Here is a 16264-nt window from a genome sequence, read left to right as displayed (position 1 = left end):
TTTTCTTTATCCAGTCATCTGTCAATAGACACTTTGGTTGTTTCCACATCTTGGCTATTGTGAATAATGCTGTAATGAACAGAGGAGTGCAGATATCTCTTCGAGGTAGTGATTTTATTTCTTTCAGATATATACCCAGAATTGGGATTGCTGGATCACATGGTAGTTCTATTTTTAATTTTTTGGGGAACCCCCATACTGTTTTCCACAATGGCTGTACCCATTGACATTCCCCCCGACAATGCATAAGGGTTCCCTTTTCTCCACATCCTTGCCGACACTTTTTATCTTTTGACATTTTGATAATAGACTTTGGCAATAACCTCTTAACAGCTGCTCTTCCCCTAGCATTCTAGGAGGGAGCCAGTAGCCCCAAAAGAATGGTGTTGATGTGTAAACCCATTGTAGGCTCCATGTCTTCCAAGGAAGCACACCCCATTGCTGCCTTCTGTACTCAACACACCGTAAGAATGAACTTCATGACTGTAATGCACTTCCAGCATGGTCAGCATCCAGCCTGAATGATTTCCGTGACTATAAGGATGTATTCGTTGAGCCAACATTAATACTAATGATCAGTAGGATAATGGCCTTGTAATGCTTGGCTCATCAACCACCTTCTCTTCATCTCTTAGCACAAGACGCACTTACTAATTATAAATTAAATGATCTGTTTCATTATTGAACGAAAGTACTAAGTATAATGCCTTGTATCTCCTACTATTAGCTGACACACATTCCTGGGTGTGTTTTCCAATGGGGAGCCAACACTCAAGTCATATAAATTCTGGAGACTGTCATTCCACTTTAGGGGGAAAAAGCAAGACAATTTGATTATTTCTAGGCTTCTAAAAGGAGGTCTCTAGTTTTGTCTCTCTCCCTTCCAGTTAAGAGGCTACAGTGGCCACTGTGAGTGGCTCTAATTTGCTGGTAATTATGTTACCCATCAGTACTCAGAAGTCTAGGGTAGAAATGCACACCTGGGCAGCAGCTGGAGGCCAAGAGTTTGGCCTAAAATGACTGAGAAGAAGAGCGGAAGGGGTGACAGTCTGTATCTGGGTTTCATAGTTCAAGGAGGAGCTCCCATACTCAGTCATGCTGGCCCCTGAGAAACACAATGGCTCTCTGGCCAAGGAGTGTAGAGGTGGGCCAAGTGTGAATAAGACTGGGACAGGGCCAGAAGCTAATCTGAATTCAGTGGTGGAATTATGATGAGGTTTAAAGATTTCCAAGGGGCTAATCAAATGCTTTTTAGGACGTCATATGAAACGAATGCCAGTTAGTTCCAGGCGGCTACTTTCCAAGGTAGCGTTTGGGATTTTTGTTTATTCACCACTTAATTCAAATTCCATGAAGTCATTCACTGAGCTAAGCAGGACAATGGCCACAGAGCCTGCAAGGACACCTCAATGTGTACACAGCAAGGAGAGGAAAACAATGTCCAGCACCTGGGGCCACAGGAGGGTGTTCTGAGCAGAGGGAGAGGGGTCCTAGAAGGAGGCCTCAGAAACAATACAGACCCACAAAGGAAAATGCCACTGGCGCTGGCTTACACGCCCCATCAGCAAGATAATTAGAGCTGACAATAGAAATGCATGTTTCACAGGAAGAAAAAAAGCATCTAATTATGTCTGAAGGCTTCAGGTACAAGAGAAACTAGAATGTTTTAATGGTCTGGAAATGCAGATGATTTAGGGACAGCAAGCATTTTACATGGCTAGGAAGAACATAAACACAACACAAATTCTCACTTCACTGGAACACAATCAAAAAGGTCAAATAGCAGATTTTTGTGTATCAACTATACAGTGTGCCTCTTATTTTAAAGAGTGACTTTCTCGGCCCAGTCCCAAGAAAATAAGTGATTATGAGGGATTTGATCTATGAAAGACTTAGGTTATGCTATATGCATTTATATCCTGGTTTCCTTTAAATTTTACTGCTTTGGTATTGTATTATGGTAAATAATTCAAGGACTTCAGAATTTTAGGAGTTTTTACAGGTAAGAACTGGAGCTCGTAGAGTTTAAGTGACTAGGTCAGCATCCCAGAACTAACTAGGGGCAGGCTGGGGCCTAGGATACATGGTCCTGGGGGTCTCGAGATGGTGTCAACAAATCACTGAAGGGAAACTGAATTACATAAAATCTGGCTTCATCTGGAAAAATATTTCAATATAATCGATTTTTTTTTGAAAATAAGTAAAAAATGTATAAATGAAGTAAAAAATGTATAAATGAAGTGCAATTTATTACCTCAAACAATGCAGGTAATAAATTAACTGCAAGCCTCACCCCCCTCCCCAAGACCATTCTGGATAATTAAGTTTTCCAAATACTTCCAGGGATTCTAGAGATGGAGTAAATTCAAAAGGCATTCTTGCTCCCCATCTAGAGAAAAAAAAGGGTCTCCCATTTGACAAATGCCTGCTATAGGATAGAGACCATGCTGAGAACTTTCATATTTATCATCTTACCTAATGATGTGTATTCATCCATTAATGCAGATAAGGACAATTCAGCTCCAACCACCCAGTCACACCACAGCTGCTATTCTTTGGCCATCTCACATTACTCGGTGCACAGCTTCCCTTCCTACCCCAGCCCCAATCACACTGTCTTCAACTGGTTTGTCCTTTGACTTCTGATATTGGGATCGTTCTAGTTATCTACTTGAGAGTGGTGTGAGGAGTAGCAATGGAGCCTTCTATATGGGTACATAAAAAGAATATTACTGTGAAAATGCTGAGTGCATATGCAGTCCTCACTTTACCAGTTGGCCACTCTCCTGCTCTGCAGGAGTTGCAACAGATATTACTTAACAAGGGACTGGATTCGGTGACCCCCTCTGATGCCCATGTCTTGTTGTCTGTTTTTTTTTTTTTATGTTGAACTTGGATGCCTTTCTGTGGAGCAGGTGCCAGCCCTACTACTTCCTACAATCTTTTACATACCCCCTTTACTCATTTATATTATTTGCCAGGCCTCTGGAGGCATTTGGGTTTGTGACCCTGGGGTTTAATGCTAGTTGTACTCACTAGCTCCTCACATCAGGGTGATGGGGTCTTTGGATTTTCCTAGAGTTGCTGTGAAGAGCTGCTCAGTCGATCACCACACAACTTGGGGCTCTACTCACATAGACTAAGAATGTGAGCTTGACCCCTGAGAATTGCACAGGGCACAGCCTGCATAGCCCATGCTGGTGGCCCTAGTGTGGCACGCTGGGCCAGTGCACAGGGAACAAGTCTGGCCCAGAACACAAAACCTAAGACCGCTCAGTGTTATCCTTAGTCCCATGAAAATGAAGGGGAGTCAGGAAGATGGAAGAAGAGGAACTGTATACACAGTTCCAAGGGTAACCAACCTATTGATTTGTCATTGTAAAGCCCATCCTTTGAATTCCTGAAGCTCAAAACATCCAATAAATGTCATCTTTGGACAGAACAGGTCCAGCTACCAGTGTCTCCAAAGGACAGAAATGACTGGACTCACTGAAGTAATTAAGAAACCTGAGTAGGGTTTTTCAACAATAGTGAGAAAAGCAAGTTTACACTTCTTAGAATCTTACTATATTAACTGTAAAAATTACTGCTTGCTTTTACTTCTCTCCCCAGGCAAGGAAGGTGCTGTGAATACTGTCATTCTTTAACTCTCAAGGGAAATCTAGTGCTCCTTCAATCATTTGAAACAGAAAAATCATAGCAACAGTCCCAGTGATTCAGATCCCACATCTAGGACTGTACCAAACTTTGGTTGAACTACTCAAAACCTGAAGAGTCAGTGAACTAGAAACTATGAGTGACTGTGAGCCACAGGTGGGGTTCAGTTCCTTTAAAGAAAGATGCTCTGTTCAGATTCGTTTCTGTGAGACTTGAATCAAATAGAAACCGGCTATTCACAAACTAAACAAGTGGGTGATTTGGACATCAGCTCCGAGTGGGGATGTGGCACAGGGTCCACCTTGCAGCTCCTATTCAGCCAGTTGTCTACAAGTCAATGAGCTTCCATTAGCAAACACACAAACAAAGCAAACTACTGTACCTCCTCAGGCAAGCTGACCACCAAGTCATTTTTCGTCTGTCCGACCAGCGCCTGCCAGAAGTATTCACTGCATGCAGCCAGCACAGCCCGGTGGGCCCGGAACTCCTTCCTCTCCACGATCAGAGTCACGTCACAAAGAATATCCTTTTTCCGCTGGTCATTGAGGCCCAGGAGGATGTTGGTGCAGTGGACTGTGGACTCATACACATACATGGGGGAGTCAGGCTTCTCATCCACAGACATGCCGTTCACACCCTGAAAGAAAGACAGGCCGGGTCACCATAGCTATTTGAGTCAGAGAGAAGATGAGAAAGAACTTCACAGTTCCCGTGTCTCACTGCCATGAGCCAGGCAGAAAGGAGCAGAAATGCTCATTAGCATATTCATGCTCAGCGCAATGAGCTCAGGAAACATATCTGGGCAGTCGTGTTTTATGGCTGACCTTTATCTTTCCCATTTACTGTGTCCCTTTACCCAATGGAAACAAAGCCACATCTTTTAATGGAACACCCAAAGCATTTAAAACACATACAAACTTTAACACTTGGTAGTTTTTATTTTTCTGGTTGACTAAAAAGGAACTTTCACATATACACAGTCCCATTTCAAGTATTAATTGAGCTTTTTATTAAGAAGAAATGAATCATTTTGAAGTATTTGTAATGCTTTCTTGATTTAAATACATTTAAGTTCCTAAGCTGAAATGTGGCTTAGATAACAAGCAGAGTAAATATCGAATCACGATACATAATTTAAGAAGTGAACTAAACTGTATATGTACTAAAGAGTAGATAACGTCGGCTATTCCAGCTGCCTTCCGCCACTTCCAGACAAAGCACAACCAACACAATGCTATTGTTGCTCATGAAAGCTCTTGAAAAGAAGTGGGATTGTGCTGTCATTATCCCAGGAGATCTGATGTAAATCCTCCTTAAGGAAACACAATATATCACAATAGGAGTCATAAGAAAGATATATTCAACAGTGAAGATTGCTTTAACAAAAGGGTTCTTTGCTTTATAAAGTATCTGCTGACATATTTTTAAAAACAGTGTCTGTAATTAATTTATATAATATAGTTTTCCAGTAACATTTACTACTCGTATGAATTCCAATAGTGAGTCTTAGTTTCTTTTGGCTTTATTCTTATTTATTTTTTTAACAGCTTTAACATACAATAAACTGCATACATTTATAGTGCGTAATTGGATATATTCTGGCATATGTATGCAACTATGAAACCATCATCACAATCAAGACAGTGAACATATCCTTCATCACCAAAAATCTCTCTTTGACCCTTAATACTCCTTCTCTTGCACTTCTCTCTGCCTTACCTCCTGAAACCATAGGTCTGCTCTGATACTATATATTAGCTGGCATTTCCTATATTTTATATAAATGGAATCATACAAATTTTATCTTTTTGCATCTGGCTTCTTTCATTCGGCATAGTTATTTTGCCATTGATCCAACTTGTTGCCTCCATCGATTGTATGTTCCTTTATGCTGAGTTGTGTTTTAGTATATGGATATATAGCACAGTTTTTTATTCATTTATTTGGCTACTACAAATAAAGCTGCTAGAGATTAGTGCATAAATCTTTGTATGAACACATCCTTTCATTTCCCTTGTGTATTCTACCTAGGGGTAGAATAGATGAATCCTTTGGTATGTGTAAGTCTAACTTTTGAAAATATTGCTTCTGTTTTCTGAAGTGGTTGTACCATTTCACATTCTCAACAGCAGTATATGAGAGTTCCAGTTCTTTCTCATCCTTAGCATCACTTGGTATGGTCATTTATTCTAATTTTGTCCATTCTAATAGGTATACTCTGGTATCTCTTTGTGATGTTAATTGGCTTTTCTCTAATGACTGAAGATACTGAGCATCTTTCATGTACTTATTCATCTACTTATATTCTTTGGAGAGATGTCTATTTCAGATCCTTTGCCCATTGTGCATTGTTTTCTCCTCTTTATTACAGGCATGCCTTGTTTATTGTGCTTCACTTTATTGCACTTCTTACAAATGTTACATTTTTTTACAAATTAAAGGCAAGACCCTCCACCAGCAAAAAGATTATGACTCGCTTTATTGCAGTGGTCTGGACCAGAACCCACAAAATCTCTGAGGTATGCCTGTATCGAGTTTTGAGAACTCTATATATTCTGAATAAAAGTCCTTTATCAGGTATGTGATTTCCAAATATTTTCTCCCACTTTGTAACTTATCTTTTCATTCTCTTGATGGTGTTTTTCAAAGAGCAGAAAGTTTTCATGTGATGAAGTCCAACTGAGCAATTTTTTTCTTTTATGGATCATGCTTTTGGTGTTGTATCTAAAAAACCTTTGCCTATAACAATGTCACATCTTTTGTCAAATTAATACTTATATATTAACATTTTAATGCAATTATAAATAGATTTGTTTTTTAATTCCAATTTCTGATTTTTCATTACTAGTATGTAGAAATATAAATGATTTTTGTGTATTATCTTGTATCCTGAAGCTTTGCCTAATTTCCTTATTAGTTCTCATAACCTTTTTTGTTGTTGTTTTTGAGTATATTCCATAGATTTTCTACATAGAAGATTATGTTGTCTATAAATAGAGACATTTTACTTCCTTTCCAACCTGGATGATTTCAAGTTCTTTTTCTTGCCTTACTTCCTTGGCTAGAACCTCTACTACAATGTTGACTAGAAGTGGTAAGAGCAAATATCCTTGTCTTGTTTCTGATGTTAGGGGGAACATATTCAGCCTTTCACTGTTATGATGGTAGCTATAGGTATATCATAGATGCCTCTATTGACTTGAGGAAGTTTCTTTCTATTCCTAATTTCTGGGAAGTTTTTTTTTTAAGTCAGAAACAGATGCTGGATTTTGACAAATACTTTTCTGCATCTATTAAAGTAGTCATATAGTTTTTCTTTTTAGCGTGTTAGTATGGTGAATAATATTAATTGATTTTTGAATTTAGCCAACTTCACATTTCTAGGATAAATTCCACTTGATCATAATGTATTTATTTGCCTTTTTACACATTGTTGAATTCAATTTGCTAACATTTTGTTAGCAGGTAGCACTCAATTGGGTGGAATAATTAATGTTCTAGAATATAAATGGTGTGCTTAATTCATAAGAAGCAGGAGTCATGTTTATAAGAGACATCTCATTTTTCTAATCTTTACTAATGCACCTACACTAAAAAGAGAGAAAAGGATACAAAGCCATAAGTTCTTTAGTGAAATATGAAATGAAACAAAATCAAAAGAAAAATGAAAGTGAGGTTCAGCAGAAAGAGGAGTGGACTAGGGGTCCTGGGCTTTTGGTTCCGCTCCAGCACTGACTAACTTTTTGGATTTTGAATAAATCACCCAACTTTTTCTGGACCTGCTTCTATGTTTGTAAAATGAAAACTATGGACTAGAAGACCAACAAAGTTCATACAGATCTACAATTCTATGAGTCTAAGAGTTTATAAAAGTAACACCAAGTTTATCATAGGGAGTGGGATATTGTCATTTTAGCTGAGAGAAGAAACTAGCTTTCTTTGACCTTATAAAGATCAATTTTGTACCCTCTTTTATTGTCGTTGATGTTGCAGAGCTAGTTACAGGGAATGGAATGGACAATATACAGGAGGAATCCAAAGCCTTCTGGGAGAGAAGGAACTAGGACTTCAACCACTGGATTCCATAGGTTCCAAGTTAGGAAGATCTGTCTGTATAAATCATGGTATCCCTGAGTAAATCAAGAAGAACAAGTCCTTTGAAGTGAAATTACCTTTAGGAAATGGAGAATCCAAACCTAGAAGGACATTTTGACCTAATTTATAGAGCTGGTGCTATTAGTTCCTCTAGTCCTGGCTATCTTAGCCCAGAGGTTTGTTCTGGGAATCATGGCTGAGCAAGGGAGTACAAACAAAGAATATGTCACCTCGGAACCCAGAGTGGAGTTCCACTGAGGGGCCTGATGATGGTACAGCAGCACTGGACAAGGATCTACCCCACCAGGTAGGGGCAGTTATCAATAATGGTGAAGCCAAGGCAGTAGATGAACTCTCAGATTCCAGTTCACAAGGAAGATGGTCTCTTCCTGGGTCTAAGACAGGGCAAGGGAGTGGTGGGGGTCTCAAGGAAAGACTTCATATCTTGACAATAGGGCATATTTGGGAAAATAAAGATGTTGCAATATGTGCACCCCAAGCTGATGAAGCAGGCTATTATGACAGTCACATGGATATGGACGTTTGCTTTTTGGGCTACATCTATCTCCCAGAGAGTTTTAGAAGACATTTAGAACATATCAGATCTGTTCGCAAATTATATAATCTAAAATCTACCATTCCCATGAAGTTGTTGCTAGACTTTAACCTGTCTAAAGATATTCTTGATTTTATTACATTATTCCTGGATAATTCTTCCTTATGTCATGCCAGCACCACTCTATTCCTCTTTGCCTTCACATTCCTATTGAATCTTATCATCCCCCTCCCTGTTGGCCCCACTTCATGCATAATGGGACATACTGCTTCTACTTCTTTTAGAAATCAGTCAGCCCTTCCCATCCTTTGATTATCATGGGTGCTCTTCTGGGAACTCCTCCAGTTTGTCTGTTTTTGACTGAGTAATGCCAAGCTGGATTCCGTTTCTCCTATCACTGCGTTATGTCCCATTAAGATTTCTTTTTTCACTTGCCTTACTAATATTAATTAAACAGCAGTTTACCCCTAATGCAGCAAATCCTGACATCTGTTGCAGGATCCATAAGATCTAAGAATGAGATACTTTGTAGTGAGTAACAAAGCCCAGAATAGCATGTAGGAGTCTGACATCCAGTCTTTACACTAAGCACTAGACAATGTGTTAAAGTGTGTAGACATTAGCTGAAATCAGACTGTAAGGAAGCTTTCCAAAGGTTCTGATTTGGGCTTTGGCTGGATCTCATTCTTCTTTTTGGAGGCCAAAAATCTCAGCTGTACATGTACATATACATATACCCCAATCATCATATGGTTCAGCAGTAAAATTACTATTATCTTATCATAGTATGTTCACCCCCTCGAAAAGCTACACAGACCACAACTTTTATCGTCTAAGACACAGTATTAATGAAGGCAAACTCACTTATCACCGAACTCATCCACTATTTATTCATTATTGGGTCACATTAAAAAATTAAAATATCAAACAGTTTTGAAGGTAAAAGTATAAATCAAAAAAGCTAAAGAAAATCTACAGTGGGAAATCTGAAAGGCTGCAATTCACAAAAGAGTAGAATAGTAAGTTTTTCAGACAACCTGTCATGTCTAGAATGTTTCAGATGAAAAGAAATGAATATACCTTGCAGGTAATGAAAAAGACCAAATTATAAACTATTTCACTTGAAATTCCAACCACGTTTCCTCTAGAAACAGTGCATTAAGTAAATACTTCTATGAATCAATCACTAAATTATTAAGTAATTGCTTAGTAAATTTCTGTCCTTATCAAGCATGCTTTTTAAAAAAAGTTATTTACTATGAAATGGTAAGGGTTAGTTTTTATAAAAGAAAGTTATCAAGTCTATAGAAATTTGAGAGTGCACAGTGCCATTAAAATTACAATCTTATTACTTTTGGATTGGAAACACTTTTCAATTCCATCAAGACCTAAACTTCTTACTTAAAGTGGAAAGCAATCCAATTTCAGTATTTTCTAATGGAAAAGTGCAGTGCCTGTCACTTAATGTCTCTCATGCTTTAGACAGCTAAAGTAAGGGTCTGATATAGAGCAGCTAAAATGTTCTGTGTTCTTTATTTACTCAAACACTCCATCTGCATGTGTACTAGTTAGTGCCAAGGGAACTGAAATTTAAGGTTGTTGTTAGGAGGAAGCACTTGTAATTGTATCAGATCCTTAATAGCTTGGAATGATTCTCATGCTTCACTATAAACTTCCATTTTCCTTGACCTTTTGGGAGGAAGTTCAATTTACTGACATCATTTGTGATAATGGTTTTTACTGCACAGTTGAAAAATATTTTTAAAAAATTAGTGACAGTCATAATAAGCCCAGTTCTTTGGTGCTGATGTTGTTTCACTTATTCTTTTAAACAGAGCAAAATAAAAAATAATGTAAACTTCCAAAATATCCAATAACAAAATAGTTACAACTGTATGGCGAGGCAGGGTGTGATACACAGGCTGAGCTAAAAAAAATAGTAGAACATTGGTAGCTGACTATATATATTAATCTAAAGGTAATAAAGGATTAAAGATACAGTGTACATCCATCAACCTGGAAAGCATTAGAAAGTTTGACAATATCTAGTGTTTGTGAAGACGTAAGGCAACAAGGACTCTCATACATTGACGGCTGATTCACCCTCTTTGGAAAACAGTTTGGCGTTATTTAGTAAAGCTGAAGGTGTGACCCAGTAATTCCATTCCTAGGTTATACCTAAGAGACACTCCTGCATGTCCATAATAGGAACTCTATACAAGTGTGTTCCTAGCATTGTTCAGTTTAACTCCCAACTGGAAATAATGTGCAATGTCCATGAGTAGCAGAATGAATAAATACACTGAGATACAGTCATATATTCATATTCAAATTCAAGCCACATGCAACAACATGAATGAATCTCACAAATCTAATGTTGAATACTGAGCTAGAGAAGCAAGACACAAAATAATAACACTCAAATTCCATTTATATCAAGTTCAAAAACAGGCAAAACTTAAAGATCTAGGGACATACATAGGTGGTAAAACTATAAAGAAAAGACTCAGAGGTTCTGTTTGTGGGGAGAGAGTTGCTATTGGAAAGTGGCACTAGGGGGTCTCAGGTGCTGTCACAATGTTCTATTTCTTGACATTGGTGATAAGTAGATGTGTGTTTACTCTGTGTTAAATTACATAGTTGTCATGCACTTTGCTATATCTATATTATATTTTATGATTAAAAAATCCCAGCTAACCCCAAATGAAAGTTATAAGAGAAGGCTAACAACTCAAGTTACCCTGTCTTGGGTTCTGTGACCTAATTACAAAGGTCCTAGGGTGGACTTTCGATTTAAATGAAAACACACGCCCACGACTTACAGCCTACCATTTAAGGTTAGAAGGGTCCTTAAAGGGAATCAAAGCGACTGATTCCAATTTGTACATTTTAAATCAGAGTCTGCAAAAATGGGCAGAATGTGGGGACAAAACCTTTTGGGAGGTGGTAAAAAATCTGGGTCCAGACTTTTGCTTCAGAGCAAAACCCTTTTCAGAGATCCCTTGTTTCACCTTCCTTCCTGTGAAAGCCAAATCACTTCAATGCACTTCTCCTTCCTTAATTATAAAATGAGGAAATGAACTAGGTGACCTGGCAAAGTATTTCTAGTTCTAATTTCTATGGTTCTATGAGAGTACAGAAACTTTAGGAAAAACTTGAAACATGAGCTTTTCTAACTCATTCAACAACATGAATGAGGCTTTTTTAGAAAGTTAGAGATGCTCAAAATAACACAGCTGGCTGGAAAGGAAAAATACCATCACATAACTTGGGCCAGATGAAGAAGACAGGAAGAGCTGCCCAATGACAGTTTGAACTTTTACCCCTTATAAATGGAGTCGACTGAAAGGAAGGATGACCAAGGGCCAATTTTCTCCTATCAGTGGAACACGATGCCTATAAGTACTGAGCAACGGTTCAACACTTTGCTCTCCCCATACCCTCCGCCCTCTGCCCAAAGTAGTGATCTGGTGTGCAGCACAGGATCGCAGAAGCTGTCTCAGATATGTGGCTACAGAATCAAGTATGGCGTCCATCCTTTCTCTTGTCTGAGTCTCCACCCAGTGATGTAAGGTGAGACTACACTGTTTGGGGGCCAGAGGGAAGGCTATGGCTTGGGCTTAACAGTAACATAATACATATTCTGTCATCTAAAAGCATAGATGAAAAAATGACATGCTTTAAAATCATTGGGTGAAAGGGACTCTATGCCAAGTCATCTAAGATACATGATTACTGCTGGTGGAGGTTGTGTGATGGCGGGGGTAGGGGTATGAGTAAGGGAGGGGAGCAGGCATGGTGAAAGTGTGGAATTAGGGATTAGCAGATTTGAATCCGCGGCTATGTGATCATCTACCCTACTTTTCTTTTATATATTTTGATGCTTGCTTTTGGTTCTTTTGTGGTAACCCCCCAGCTAAGATTGTATCCAAAGCCCCCATTTATTCTGCTGAGGTAGGTCCTTTTCTACCTGTGGCAAGTTTTCTTTTTCTATCTTGTCATTCCCAGTTTGTCTCTGGTGCTCTTTCTTTGCATCTATGTTCTCCATTTATATTCATTTCTCATACATCAATCTCTATTTCCTATTAGCATTTGCTTCTTGCCTATTAGGAGTTAGAGGACAGAGAAAAGTCATTTCTTTTCTACATTTTTCTTTATCAGGGCATCTGTGTGAAATATTCTTTCCCAGTGTCCCCTTTCCTCCCCTCCTAGCCAGAGAAATATTACCCTAGAGCTTAAGGCTGCTAATGTGAGAAGAAATTATGAACAGTGATTAGGAGGCTAAATGAGGGTGGTGGAACCTATTTACTTCATTAAGGTTCCTTCAGGGAAAATGCAAGGACGGGAAACTGAGAGATAAGGGTTAATACTAAAAGAATAAAAGATCCATTTGACTCAGTGCAATCTTCAGTCTGCCTGGATTCTATCAGACACCCTTCTCCATGGGGAAATCATTACAGAGAAATGACATGCAAACTGCGCCATAAAGCATCTGAGTCAAACCAGAGGGAGGATGACTCAACGGATCATTTTACATTTTAATAGAAGGCACTGCAGATTCGTACCTAGTGCACAGTTCAACACAGGGCGCACATACCCTCCCCAAAACTTCTCCATCGGGTAGGAGGGGAGTTCCCAGAACCTGACAGAAATTATTCTGTCTTAGAAAAGAACCAAGTCAAAACTTACAACAGAGAATCATACACTAAGAAAAGACAACAGATAGTCAAATGCAGAAAAAAGGGGAGACTGCAAGTCTAATCCCAACTTTAGCATTACTGTCAAACCTACTGTCAAAACCTGAACTGAGCCATCGGTGGACTTCATATCTGAAGGGGGAGGGGAGAAGAGGAAGAGGAAGAGGGAAGGAGAGAAGGAAGAAGGGAGAAGGGAGAGAAAATGGAGGAAAGAAGAGAACATCTAAGCGTTGTACTTAAAAATTTTTGCTCCTTAAATTAGCTTCGAGAGACTTTACTGTGTAAATTACTGTCAGAAGTTTACCCACAAGGTCAGTGACAATGCTGGGCTTGGGTGTCCATGTACAGTCAAGAAACAATATTAGCAATGCCATTGTTGCTAGCATGCTTTCTGGGCTAGTTACTGATTATCGGTGCTGATATGAATAACTTGCCAATGTTAGATTCATCTGACTAGGAATTACAATGCTCAAGACTGGATTATCAAACCTAACTCCTTCTCAGGGAGGTGACCTCCAGGTGCACTTTTGACAGAAAGAATATCCACAGTTATATGGCTGTTCATCCTTGTGATCTCTATCAATGTCTGCCCTGCTTCCTGAGAGGACACACTGCTTACAGGTGGGTAAGAAAACAGAAATGAGTCACCAAGGCTTGGCAGAAATACAGCCTTCACAGAAAAGGTTCTTAATAAGAGGAAAATTGCTTCTTTCACACATCAAGGTCTTTTGGACATCATGGTTCTGTCTGAAATATCTTCCCTGCAGAGATGCAAACCGGGATGGGTGAAGTTTAGATTGCAAGATGGTTCATCTGGTAACTAGAACAATCAAAACTCAGCACCCAAGGCAGGCAACATCTAATTGGGGCAGAGAAGTCATCCAGCTCAAGGGTCATTTTGGGAAATGATTTGGGAAAGATTTGTGAATTTCTACTGAAGCCTGGGTACCCTTACTCCTGTTTTTCTATTTAAAAGTGATTAAAACCACAAGGCTAATCCATTGGTCAGCAGTTTGTGAAATCCCATATCAGGTAATAAAAGCACTTGGACCATCTGTCACCATATAGGAGATCAAACGGAGCTGGAATATTAACACACATGTGAAATGGTCTCCTGGGAGAATGGGGAAAAGGCAGGAGGTCAGTGAAGAGAGATGGGGGGCAGGAGGATGTGCTCAGAGCCTTCCAAGTCCCTGTCCTGTCCTTGGCAGCCCCTCAGAGTAATGATGATTGTTACCAACAGAGACAGGGACACAAATGCTTCCTGACACTGAGTATGCTGTTTAAAATATAAATCCTATCATATGCCTATACTATAACACCACTCACATACACCATTTGTACGCCACAGGATATGCTTCAGATAATGCAAAGTATATTAAAGAAAGGATTATTTTCTAACTTACTCATTATAAAAAGTCAAAATTGCACTGCCATGGGGGAAGAAAATGCCCTCTTTCTAAATGGTTAGGAAGGGGTTTCTGGACAAAGGCCAGCCCTCAGGCCAGGTGATACTGGAGAAGCACAGAGAAGCACCAGAAGCACCAGCCAGGAAGAGACTTCTCAGCTGTTCTTGACTCTACAATGTACCTGCTTCTCCTTCTATTCCTAGACAGAAGGGCCTCAGTTTGAGTCCCTGCTCTCCCACTTCCTAGCTGAAGGGCTTTGGGTACATTAATTAGAGTCTGTAATCCTTGGTCTTTCCATCTGCAAAAGGGCTATGGGAAGATTAAATAAGACAAAGCAATAGGTATTTATGATGGTCTTTGTTTTACAGTTAACACTTCACAAATAAAATTATTATGAAAAGAAAAATAAATCTTTGTACATTACATTAATTTGTAGTTCTGCACAGATGGAGAGTTTCTTATCTTGAGTAAAACTGGGCTGCACGAAGAATGATGTATATCCTTGTTTGCCAGATTCTCCTGCTTAAATTTAGGGAAAGGCCAATTTGCTTGATTTCCATCCACGGCCTGTGAGAAAATGATGGGACAATTCATGGGACCTGGCAACTTCAGCTGTGACACCATTGCAGTCTTTCCTCCACAACATCCTACAATAACCATGAAGGTCAAAAACGGCAGTGGGTCTGAGAGCTCTCGGAGAACTTTAAAGTACTCTGCTTGCATCAGGAATTATCTTCACCACCATTTGACTAATTCTTCACATCATTATGTCAAGATTGTCTACTCTTATGGGCACTTAACCCCGATATATTTCTCTTTCATACCAAGAGAAGGCACCTGGCAGATGAGTGACTTGTATTGCTTCTCATCTAGTAACATTTCCTAAAAGATTCTATTCCCTTATATTTGCTAAAAGTGCATGCTTTGAACAATCCACCTTCTTGTTACAGGCTTTCCTCTCTGCTATCTTTGCATATGTTTCATAAAAATCAGAATTTGTAGTTCTGTACAGACTGCCTCTCTCATCATAAGAGGCAGTAAGGTGTAGTGGTGACAAGCCATGCTCTGGAGCCAGTCTGTTGGCATCTAAATACGGACTGCTATGTCCACTCAGACAAAGCCCATAAGCTCTCTGTAAGCTTTCCTCATCTATAATACAGTTGTCATCAGGAGTAAGCAATTTAAAACACAAATACGCAAAGTTCTTAGAACAATTCCTAGAGTGTCACAAGCACTCACTAAATACGGTACACATTATGGTTTACAGAGACAGTGTAATGGTTGAGAATACAGGCTCTAGAGCCAGGCTGCCCAGCTTTGAATTCTGCCTATGCCACTCACAAACTGCAAAATCTCCAGCAAGATACTTAACTTTTTTGTGTCTCCGTTTTCTGACTCATTCAAAAAGGATATGATAAACAGTACCTATCTGGCAGGGTTGTGAGGATTAAAACACTCCATCAGTTTATTTGTTCATTAGTTCATTAATTCACTCATTCAACATGTAGTAAGTGTTCAATAAAATTAGCTCTTCTTCCTCAACCATACCAACTTTCCCATTCACTTATTATTACCAGATTTACAAGGACTTGTCTTTTTTTTTCACATTGGAATTGTCTGCTTTATCCCTGCACACATAACTCAGACTCTCCCAGTCACCTTCCTGTCTCTTGGAATTAACAATAGTTCTCAAATTGCATGGATGTAGGGTGACTGGAGTGGGGCTGGAAATCTGCATTTTAACCCCATGGCAGCTGATCCAAGGCAGCCCTACAAATCAGGAATGTCCATCCTGCTGCTTCCTATTGATGACACGAGCAGCTTACTTAAGTTCTGTCTCCTTATATGAG

At 39.2% G+C, this 16264-nt stretch overlaps 1 protein-coding gene across 11 annotated transcripts in view; it reads right to left on the bottom strand.

Moving 5' to 3' along the window:
- Positions 1-16264, bottom strand: part of BACH2 (BACH transcriptional regulator 2) — a 307297-nt gene that overhangs the window by 68415 nt on the left and 222618 nt on the right. For 9 of the 11 annotated variants that reach the window (XM_039853052.1, XM_039853058.1, XM_039853056.1 and 6 more), the window contains one exon: positions 4040-4294. In XM_039853052.1, the coding sequence (XP_039708986.1) occupies positions 4040-4282 (243 nt within the window). In that variant the 5' untranslated portion in view covers positions 4283-4294. Of the gene's footprint in view, positions 1-4039; positions 4295-14838; positions 14982-16264 lie in introns of all 11 variants that reach the window. The other 2 variants (XM_039853053.1, XM_039853061.1) reach the window with 1 other exon arrangement.

The sequence above is a fragment of the Pteropus medius genome, unplaced genomic scaffold (assembly GCF_902729225.1).
Source record: "Pteropus medius unplaced genomic scaffold, Ma_sr-lr_union100, whole genome shotgun sequence".
NCBI classification, from domain to species: domain Eukaryota; kingdom Metazoa; phylum Chordata; class Mammalia; order Chiroptera; family Pteropodidae; genus Pteropus; species Pteropus medius.
Note: the sequence above shows the minus strand (reverse complement) of the source record. Positions and strands in the feature narration are given on the sequence as shown.